General features: G+C 42.8%; 1 protein-coding gene and 1 long non-coding RNA gene across 3 annotated transcripts in view; one reads left to right on the plus strand and one right to left on the minus strand.

Moving 5' to 3' along the window:
* Positions 1-9,616, plus strand: part of MTX2 (metaxin 2) — a 32,652-nt gene extending 23,036 nt beyond the window's left edge. The window contains exons 4-10 of one of the 2 annotated variants that reach the window (XM_042874870.1): positions 2,576-2,648; positions 5,191-5,267; positions 5,906-5,998; positions 6,697-6,735; positions 7,115-7,240; positions 7,847-7,923; positions 9,124-9,616. In XM_042874870.1, coding sequence (XP_042730804.1) covers positions 2,576-2,648; positions 5,191-5,267; positions 5,906-5,998; positions 6,697-6,735; positions 7,115-7,240; positions 7,847-7,923; positions 9,124-9,334 — 696 coding nt within the window. In that variant the 3' untranslated portion in view covers positions 9,335-9,616. The remainder of the gene's footprint in view (positions 1-2,575; positions 2,649-5,190; positions 5,268-5,905; positions 5,999-6,696; positions 6,736-7,114; positions 7,241-7,846; positions 7,924-9,123) is intronic. The other variant, XM_042874871.1, reaches the window with a different exon arrangement.
* The window catches only part of LOC122181952, a 54,958-nt gene continuing 51,429 nt past the window's right edge, over positions 7,316-10,844 (minus strand). Inside the window, exon 3 of the long non-coding RNA XR_006179632.1 lies at positions 7,316-7,572. This is a non-coding gene — a long non-coding RNA (uncharacterized LOC122181952). The remainder of the gene's footprint in view (positions 7,573-10,844) is intronic.

Genomic DNA, 10,844 nt, shown 5'->3' on the forward strand with positions numbered 1-10,844 from the left:
TTCCTCTCTGCTCTTTTCTTTATTAAGTGCTAAGAAGGCACAAGGATCCAGCATGTTTGCAGCACTGAGATGTCCAAATGTGTTCTCCATCACTTTCAGGCAGGCCAGAGACCGAGGTAGAACTTCCCTGCCAAGTATTAGAGAGGTCGATGTTCCTTGGTCTGTGGATGTTTATTGTGGAGGAGGAGGGAGGAAGGAACGTTCAGATTTCTGCTGAACTCTTGGCTGAACTCTTTACACTAAAAAGATTTTGTTTATAATTTAACCTCAATACTGAGGAATGCTTTTCACAGACACAAGCCGTGTTTTTGGTAGAAACTTTGTACTGTGGAGGAGCCAATGTACAGTGGACAAGAATTTGCCAAAGCAGCTCATATAACCTGACTGCTCTGTGCTGGCATATCTCATTTTTGTTGCACCGATGTGGAAATGTAAAAATAGTCCTGTACTTCCTTTTGCTTGACTGTGTCTCTGCGCTCATGAGCTTTTTAGTTATTCATGTGTTCCAGCACAGATCAGACATTCTCATCTGAACCAGCAGTGGGAACAGTACATGGCGGCCTTAAAATTCATCTCAAGCTTAATACAGAATTGCAGTGAACTCGGTGCCCCATTTGGGCAGAGGACACGATGCATATAGTAATAGCTGGAACAGTCTGCACCGGCGCTGGAGCCCCAGAGCCAATAGGCAAAGGAGGAGCTGCAGCACTGAGACAGTGCCTTATGTTCCTGCTTAAGAATTATTCCTTTGGGTTCTTACTGCTTGCACGGAGTTCGGGAAGCAGAGCCTACAAGAGCATTGAGTTCTGGTGGTTGTGCACTTGGAAAGTGTGATGTTGTCAAATGTGGCCAGTGCCCTGTGTTCTCTGTGGGTGATGGTTGCTGCTATAAGCAGTTATAGGGGTGCTGGTTGGGATGAGGTTTGGCAATCTAACGACCAGCTTATTCTAGACTAGGTCAAAGTTCTGAGCATTTGGCAGAGGTGCATCGACTTGTGGATGTGTACTAATTGGCTCCTGAGCAGTACTTTCAGTTGGGGTTAGGAAGAAATCAAAAACTCAGGTTACTGGTGGATTTTGCAGAGCCTCTTGGGTTCAGAGGCCCGTGCTCCTGTCAGCTGCAATCATTGTCTTTAGCAGCTGTGACCATAGCTCCCTGCTTTAATTTGGGGTTTGGGATTACTTAGGTCATCTGAAATAGTGAGAGCCAAGTGATGTAATGGGTTGTGGGGTTCCTGAGTTGATTGGAAGAGGCATTGCAAGGGAGCAAAGCTTTTGGCTTTTGTTCCCTGGTACTGTTAGCATCAGTGCTTGGGTTAGAGTTTGGGAACAAAGCACCTGAGGAGGAGAGGCGTGGTTTGTTTGTTTGCTTGGTGGGTACTACAGAAACCACCAAATTAGGAACAGGGCTGATGTTGATACTTGTTAATGCCTGGTGGTCTTAGATAGTGCAGAGGTGCCCCTCTGCCATGGGCACTGATTTCCTAAATGTAGTTATTTATGGCTGGGTCAGGTTCTGGGAGCCTGTGGCAGGGCTTTGCTGGATGCTGCGTACCTTGTTTCCTTCGGTTTTCTACCTCCTCTCCCAAATGAGGCTGAAATGTAAATGGAGTACATGTTGTTCAGGCTGGGATAGCTGTTTCCAAAACAGGGTTTAAAAGTATGCTGTGCTGTTTGCCTTCCTTGAAGATCTTGGCATTTTGGATTTGGTCTGCTTGCTTACAGTGAATGCAGACCATGTTCTGTCCCTCAACTTACAGCAGCCTTTTTCTTCATAGTTAGTGACCTTCATGGTGTAGGCTTTAGTTTCCAGCCACAGTGGATAAAAAGGTGCGATGTTGGAATCTGGAGTTCTGACCTTTCTATTGGCAAAGACAAAACGAATGAAAGGACTTCAGCTGAGTTGTGAGAGACTCTGGAGGTTAAGATTCCTTGTTTCCACGATACAACTAAATTGCATTTCTTGATATTTTGCTATTTAAACAGAAACACATTGGGGCTTTTGTAGCAATGGCAGCTGCTGACAACAATGGGTATCCCAGTGAGAATGTTTGAATCCAGGGTTGGAGATGAAAGGAACAGTAAATCGATCACTTGCACTCACAGTTCACGTGCAGTAGAGGAAATAAATAAAGCAGACATGCTCACAGAGTATTGTAAAGCAAAATTTCTGATGACTGTTCCGATGTGGGAAGGTGCTGTGTGTCTTTGCTGTGTTACACAGCGTCAGCTTGCTTAGCCAGCTTCAGCCACAAGAAGTACGCACTGTGATTTTCAGGAGGAGCAGAACGTCACTTAATTTCTTGCAGCTACAGCACTGCTTCTTTGCATCTCTTAAGAGTGTGTGTGTGGGGGAGAATCTTAATTAGAGAAATTCCAGCCATTGACTGGATGATAAGCAATTGTCTGAAGAAGTTAGAAAACCTTGGTTTCCTTTTTTTGTTAGAAGCATTATGCAAGGATGTGTACTTGGTTGGTGCCTGCTAACAGTTTGCTAAGATGTAGTCAAATGTATCTAGAAGAAGGCATTTGTTTGTCACTGGTGTATTAATGCTCTTTCAATGCTTTGTTTCCAGGCCTTCTTGCAGATGTGCAATCTGCCAGTTCGGGTGGTTTGCAGGGCCAATGCAGAGTACATGTCCCCATCTGGTAAGTGCGGCCTTCATTTAGATTACTGCATTACACCTCCATTTTGGTACCATGGCAACCGTGCCTTCTCTCGCTGATAACAGGCGGTCAGCGCTGCCCTGTGCGGGGCCTTCCCCCTCCTCCTGTTCCTTTCCCATAAGCAATTAGAACAGTTACATGTCAACTAACAGTGGTACAACACGGAACCGAGGCTGTGAACGCAGTACGTCAGTGCAGCTCAAATCTCTGGTGGCAATCTTCTCTAAAAGGCCTAAGCAGAAAGACTTACATTTCCTAGAATGTCTCTATTCTGCATCCAGGGAATATTCCTGCCAATCAGCGAGTGCTGGTATATTCTCCCATATGTGAGAGGGTGAGAATACTAGAGAGCCTCTTTTGTTACCTTACCTGAGAGATAATGGCCAGTATGTAAATACAGGGCGAAAATGAAGAGTGAGTGCATTGTCAGCTGAGGGTGACAGGTGATTTTAAACCTTTCTCTGATAAAGGAGACTGTCTGGGGAAAAAAACAACCAACCAAACGAAAACACCCCAAACCAGAACCCCACCAAACCTACCAACAATAAAGTCACCGTATGAAGCGTACAGTCTGCTTTCTGCTGAAGGTGACTGGTTGCCTAAAATTTCCCAGAGCCTGGTTCCAGAAGGTTGCCTAAAACCCAGCGGGAGCTGCTGACTGCAGGGCTCTCCAGTCTGGCAGTCCTTGCACTCCTTCCCAGTGTTTTGTTGCAGAAGGAGGTGCTTCTTTGCCAGTTGCCTGCCTCTAGCTGATGCCTGCCTGTCAGCATGGCTGCCACCCGTATTGCTTCTGTTGCTGCTGGTATTGCAGGCAAAGCAAGTGGAAACAGAGTAAAAGCTAGCCAAACTTTGGAGTTATATATGTGATATATAAATAAAGGCTGTGTTGGAAAGCCGAATGTCTGCACAGAGGAGCTTCTTAAGTGTGCAGCAGCAGGACAGATGGCAGCCCTGTGCCCTTTGCCTCCCCAGCCCATGGCCACACTTGTGGGCACCTGATGTGTAATTTTGGTCTGACCCCTTCTTCTTTCTGCTGGCTGAAGAAAATGAGCACAAAGGGAACGGATACCAGCTCAATTTTAAACATAGCTACACATGCTCTTTTTGCCCTTACTCCTGGATTTTTATTCACTTTCCCAATTGTCTTTCTTTACAATATTTTGATTCTGTAAGAATAATTCAAAACAGGTTTTTAATTGCTGTCCACTCCTCTGCCACCAACAGTTTCACGACAGCAGTAGACAGATGTGTATCTCATCTTTTTGGGGTGAAGGTTATTTACCTCACAGTCCACATAATGAGAAAATCCATTACGAGGGAGTCAGAATTGGAGCACCAGAGGGCTGGTTGTTGTGTGTGAAGTGGAACCTGATGGATATTGTGAAGCTCTGGAGCTCAGAGGGGGCTGTGTTTTCTTTCACAGTACGCAGCATACGGACGCAGTGCAGCCTTTGGTATGGTGCACTTCTTTACCCTGAGGCCAGCTGGGCCAGTGAGAGTGAATCTCAGGGTAAAAATAAAGACTGGATGTGCTGTGAGCATGAACTCCGTGTGAACTAGGCCAGCAGTAGCTTTTATGTCAGTGGAAAGGAATGCATGTATTGCTAATATGTTTGGAGCTGGGCAGGTATTGATCTTGCTCTTCAGGCGTTTTGTAGAGAGCAGAGTTTGCCCACAGTGAGACAGGAAAGTAAGAGTGTGCTGTGTCCCACTGCACTGGGCTGCTTCTTTGCTGTATTTGGTCGTGAGGGCTTTCTCAGTAATACAAACTGCCCAGTGCATGTCTGTCTTGTGGCCAGTTTCAGTCATGTAAATAATCATAAACATTTAGTCTTAAATTTACACAGTACTTAAGATTGATGTTTGTCATTGCAGTTGATTGAAGAGTTAGAAAATGAGCAACGTGATTAGGGTGGGTTGAAGGAAGAGGAGCCCTCAGCTCTCCTTTATGAGCTGGTCCCAGTCACTGGAAATCTAGGAGGATAGGAGGAGAGAGAGACAAGATCCAGCCTTGCTGAGTGTGCATTTTGCTTTCTCCTCTTGCTTTTCTGGGCTCGGTGCCACATCTCCCACATTCATTTCAGCAGCCCTTTCCCTGCTCGTGGGTTGGAAGGGAGGGTGGGAACGTCTTCTTGTCAGACTGTCCGAGGGCTCAGTCTGATTGCCTGGGATTTCCCACCTGTACTTCAGAGCAATGCTGAATTCAGTCTTTCCAGCAAAGCAAAATCTGTTATTAAAATACAGGTCAATAGATCTCATTCAGTAACTTTGAGGTAAGGAATTGCAAGTCAAAGAGGGTCAGAAGGAAGAAGATCGGGCAGTTACACTGGTTATTGCAAATGAAAGCTGTGTGAGCTTCATGTGTAAAAACTTGACCTGTGTTCATCTGGAAAAAGAAAAAACAACAACAAAAAACCAAGACTGATGTTCAGGCATACTTGTGATATTTAATTGCACCGCAAATAGGAAATGATAGTTGACATGTATAAAAAGCTCCTAATAAAATACATTTCTCATTTTACAGGCAAAGTGCCCTTTATTCATGTGGGAAACCAAGTAGTATCTGAACTCGGGCCCATAGTCCAGTTTGTGAAAGCCAAGGTAATGACACACAGTCTGCATCTATTACTGGGTTGCGTACCAGTCTTCTTTAGCACTGCTGTGCAGTTGCTGTGCTCTGCTGGAATGTTACTTCATTGTTAAATCGGTGCAGCAATCTGGTGCTGGTTCAAAAGAAAGACACTCCGAAGTGAGAGCGCTGAGGTGGAAATGTTTCAGTTTAACATTACCTCAAATTCAGGAAGCAAATTCTGTGCAGGACACGTGCGTTCCACTGCCAGTTTCTGCAGCTGGTTTTCTACGTCTCTGTCTCTGAATTTCTAAACCCAGAAATCACTGGTGTAAATTTTGAAGTTGTATTTTCAACAACATTGTTTTCTCACTGAGCACTTCATAAAGCTGTAGCACAGATGTAAATCTGTGTTTACTTCGTGACACAGGCTGTGTGCTCACCTCTAACTGGTAATAACTACATTTATTGCAGATCAGTTCTGTTACATTATGATTATTTCTTTTTCATTCTAAAGGGCACTTTATGTAGAAAGTACGTGTGTAACTTGTGACGTGTTGTGTGACAGATCAGTATCTGAACCAAAGCTCATTGACTTCTGAGGTCTTTGGGTCAGGCACTGCTGAATATTCCAATATCCTCCTTACGTGTCTCTTTCTTTCCCCATTAGGGCCATTCTCTCAGCGATGGGTTGGATGAAGTCCAAAAAGCTGAGATGAAAGCCTACATGGAATTAGTCAACAATATGCTCCTGACAGCGGAGGTACAGCAAACCATAGTAACTGCTCATACTTCCATAAGGGATCATAGGCAAGAATGCTTCATGATATTTTCTTGTTCTGGAAATACTGTTTGTTCTTAGATAAAAATCTTAGATCAGATCATCAGTTTTTAAGGTGAAATGAGACAGGAATAAATGCTGTGGATCCTGTGGACTACTTGATGACATATTCCTGCAGACACAAGCCATGTGTACAGCTCCATTTGCCTGTCTGAAGCACGCCCTGTGGCTGTAGAAGTGCCTGATTTGCGCGGATGGAAAACGCCAGCAGTCCTTGCTGGCTGTGCAGCCCCACTGCCGCCTTCCACACAGCTGCTGGGCCTTGCTGGAGGCTGGCCTGCCCCGCGGGTCGTGCCCATGGCCTGTTAATGTGATGTGGGGCCGGTGCTGGAAATGCTCGCAGGCACATGGCTGAGGGAACCTGGGTGTTGAGCTGTGTGTGGCACAGGCAACTGCAGCGGGCCTTTGGCTCCAGCTTGGTTCTGCTGCTTGCAAGCCGGCAACTTGGAGCTGGGATTGTGACTCTGGTTTTAATTTCTTCACTGTGAAGTGAAGTCTAATAGAAGGCACCAAATGGAAATTTAATCTAATACAGAAAGGAAAATTCTACTAGTGAGAAATGATTGTATCTGTATTCTCGTTTATTAGGAAGTTGTAGTAAGTGCTCTTTCTGTTCCTAGCTCTATCTGCAGTGGTGTGATGATGTTACAGTAGAGGAGGTGAGTGGTTCTGCAACATTTATCTTAATTAAAATTTAATGAGAAAACACTTTTGCTCACAAATGGAAGTCCCTACTCATAAATGAAACATTGAGCTCCGTTAATGATACAGTCTTCTCACTTGAATTCTGCTTGCGTATACATTTCAGGGAAGTTGTAACTTTACTGGAGGTATGTGACTGCAGAACAAATATGAGTTCTGCATATGTTTCCAAGGTAATAATTTCAAATGGTTATACTGAAAACAATAAATTCTGCACAAATAATTGCAACGTATCACACAACATTCTTTTTCTTTATTGCTCTCTTAGCTGTTTTGTAAATAGAGCTGCCTGCATTTTTAGATTGTAACAAAGTAACTTTCTGTTTCTTAACAAAGATTACTCACCCAAGGTATGGCTCTCCTTACCCCTGGCCTCTTAACCGCATTCTGTCCTATCAGAAGCAATGGGAGATAAGAAGGAAGATGAAGGCCATTGGGTGGGCTGGCAAGACGCTCGAACAGGTCAGTATGAGGGGTAAGGCTTATTTCTTCCCAGTGTTTTCCACTGTTCTTTCATTTAAGACAGTGTTAAGAAGTAACACTTTATTTAACTGCAACTGTTACAACAAAATTCTGTGCAGAGTTAGGTGAGGTGAGGTATCTGTCATCAGCAGTGATAAATCTTAAATGATTCGCAGTCTGATGGAGTGGCAGGAAGGATGCTTTACCACACGTGCATCTCTGTTCATGTTAGTTTAGCTGACGGTCCTGAAAAACAGATTTTGAATTGCTGCCCCTCTCCTGTGGCATTAATAAGCACGCTTTGCAGGACTGCAGCTTCACTTCTCAGTAGTCTAAAATGAAAAGAAAAAGAAAGCAATTTGATGTGTAAGTTAGTACCTTCCAGTAAGCTAAGTTAAAAATTTCTTGGAAAGCACTTAATTAGAGTTGGCTCTACATTGAATGTGTGATTAAATAACACTTAGCTGCTGCCTTTAGCAGCTTTTGATGCTCCAGCATCGTATATTCCTTGTTCCCTCTGCCAGCACAAATATAGTAAGGAAGTACATATATATATTTACTGTTGTTCTTTTCTGACAATATCTTATCTCTTGTGTGTTTTGATAGGTGCTTGAAGATGTAGACCAGTGTTGTCAGGCTCTCTCCCAGAGATTAGGAACACAACCATATTTCTTCAATAAGCAGTAAGTTGCTCCCTACAGAAATGGTACATCCACAGAAAACCCCCACCCGTGTATCTATATAAGTATATTTAAAAACGTGCATACAGGTATATGTTTATTAATATGGAAACCTTCTCTTTTACTTTAATAGTTGAGGAAATTTGAATGGGTGGCTGCAATACAATTTCAGAAACAAGTCATTACAGATTTTAAAAGGAAAGAGCACCACAGCTCATGTAGGCTACAAGCTTGCACCTGTATACAGTTGATTTCTTAAAAAGAAAGAAAGAAAGATACTTTTATAGCTTGTATTTCTTAGGCGATGTTCTTTACTGAGCACAGGACAGGAGATAAAAGGAACAACCTGGCCTTTGTCAGATGTCTTTTGCTTCCATTCGTTGATGCCAACTGCAAAATGCTTTTTTTTTTCTCTCTGTAATTCATGTTTTTTTTTACATATTTAAATTAAATGCTAAATAACATCTGAGGAGTACTTCCTGGGCTGTATTCAGGGCTGATAACTATAGTGTAAGGAACTGTGCTGAAAACCTCCAGGTTTCTCAGGCTCTGGTTTTTAGGTATCCTCTGCAGCCAGTTGGAGGTTTTGTGGATTAAACAGTAGTAGGGGAGTAACAGTGAAAAACAGCAAAATGACCACTGTGTTTGTGTGACAATTACCCAGGAGATGCTGAAAAAGACTCTGTGATACCTGCTTTGTGTCCACTTCTATGAAATAAACATCGCCAGCTGTTGTCAGTCTGGAGCTCCTTTTCTAATTGGATAAGTAGCTCTTGAGTATGAAGAAGCACAAAAAGGGAATAGAAAGAGCTTTATTTTCCCCCTCTTTTATTGTAATTTTTAGTCAATTCATTTATTTATTTAGAAAAATAAATATTTATTTATTTGTTTATCTATCCCTTTCAATAAATAAAAGGGAGAAAACCCATGGTGGAGCATGGCTGACTTCGATCAGTAACTGTGCCCCTTCTATAAGTGTTATTTTTACATTGCCCAATTACCAAAAGGAAAGAAAGCTGAGATATTGAGAACTATGCTCATGCTATGCTCCTTTCCCACGTGTTTGCTAAATTCCTTGTTGCTTGTTTAATTCTCAGTTCTTAGATGGCATGGTTACCTGGAGGTTACTCAAACCAGAGATGGGATATTTCTCGATCAGGACCTGCCTTCCAAACTATCTGTTCTGTTCTTCTGTTTTTACAGACCAACTGAATTAGATGCTCTGGTATTCGGACATCTGTTTACAATCCTTACTACTCAACTAATCACTGATGAACTCTCTGAAAAAGTGAAAAACTATGGTAACCTCACAGCCTTTTGTAGGCGAATAGAGCAGCAATACTTTGAAGGTCACGATAAAGATAGCCCTGCAACTGCTTCAGCCAGATGTGCTAAAAGGTCCTTACTGAGATAAGCGTCTTGTTTGGTGGTCAGGGTGTGCTGCATTTCTGCTTTGTTTTTTGTTGTTTATTGAGTTGGTTTTGAAAATGTTTATTGAATTGGTTTTGAAGCTGCCAAATCATTCTGAAGCGAGAACTCCTCTCCAAACGTAGTGTTGTAGAATACACTGTGCACATTTAACTTGAAATGACTGTACGGGCACCTGGATTTCAATAGGCTGCATGCCACTTACTCTGAAGTGACCTTGAAAGAACATTGTGTCTGTACTAAAAAGAATAAAATATTTGTAAAAGTCCCTCTGATCTTTCTAAGTGGCTTTCACTAAGCTTCACGCCAGTGGAATAGTTTCTGCTCATCCTTACAGTAAAAAAGCACAAGGAATACGTGACATAGCGAATGAATCATTTGACTTTGTAATAAAACTCATTATAGGAAAACACTTCCTCCTTCTGCCAGCACTCCCGAGCCTTTCATGTGCTTGCACTTCAAAAATTAATGTCGACAAAAGTGCCAGCATTTGTAAACGAGTGGTCAAAAATAGGGCTCTAGGGCTTTTTTTTTTTTCCTTCCCCTCATACTATTCCTATTAGAATAACACTTCTACCTGGAGGAGAGCTGTATGGTAAACAGTCCAAATTACTGTTCTGGACAGCGTTAGAGAACTGAAGTTCTCCTGCCTCAGCCAAAATGCATCCAGGAACTGAGTGACAAAAATGTCTTGCAGCTTTGCAACATCACAACTGATGAGGTTCTATTCAGTCCTTATTTTGTGTCAGTGTGTCAGAACAGCTACTGGTTGTCATTGTGTTTGCCCTGTTTCTGCTTTTACTTCTTGTTCACCATTGGTTTTCAGATTAGAGTTCTTTTTCTTTTTTTTTTAATTCCAGTGTTTTTTTCCCTCAGTTTGTCTTGCTCTTTGTTTGAAAGGAAATTTGCTGGCTAAGCATCTGCCTGTTTCTACCTTCAGTATGTTAACACTGCTATTAAACTTTGAAATAGTTGCTGGGGTGGTTTGCTTCCTGAAATGAGGTGGTGTGAGCCTATGCTGGCATGCATCAGTCCTCCTGCCTCCATATCCTGTGATGCATGGCAGCACAATAAAATAATACAGCAGTAAGCAAAACTATATTCTTTGGTGCTCCAAAAACCCTGGCAATCTGGACCTTTTCAAGGAAAGAGAGACTGTGCGTAGGCCTCTGTCTTTCTGGTGTTTCTTTGAGCATGTTAAATAGCATCACTTTGCTTTGCTGTGTCAGTTGTGCTTGATGCTTTTCCAGAAGTGCTAACAACCCAGGGAAAATGCTGGTAGCAAAACCAGCCCTCACACGCTCTACACAAACCGGGAACCTGCCTGAGCAGTCTGACTTGTTGGAACCATTGTGTTTTGGTACCATGAAATATATTTATTTGGCTGTACCTTCCAGTGTCAGAATTACTGCATGGCTTGAACTGTTACGCAGTGATCGAGATTTTTGGCTGCTGTTTCCTCCTTAAAACCTGAGCAGAAAGCAGCAGCATACCTT

The sequence above is a fragment of the Lagopus leucura genome, unplaced genomic scaffold (genome assembly GCF_019238085.1).
Source record: "Lagopus leucura isolate 7727_CA_CO unplaced genomic scaffold, USGS_WTPT01 Super-Scaffold_100012, whole genome shotgun sequence".
Classification (NCBI taxonomy): Eukaryota; Metazoa; Chordata; class Aves; order Galliformes; family Phasianidae; genus Lagopus; species Lagopus leucura.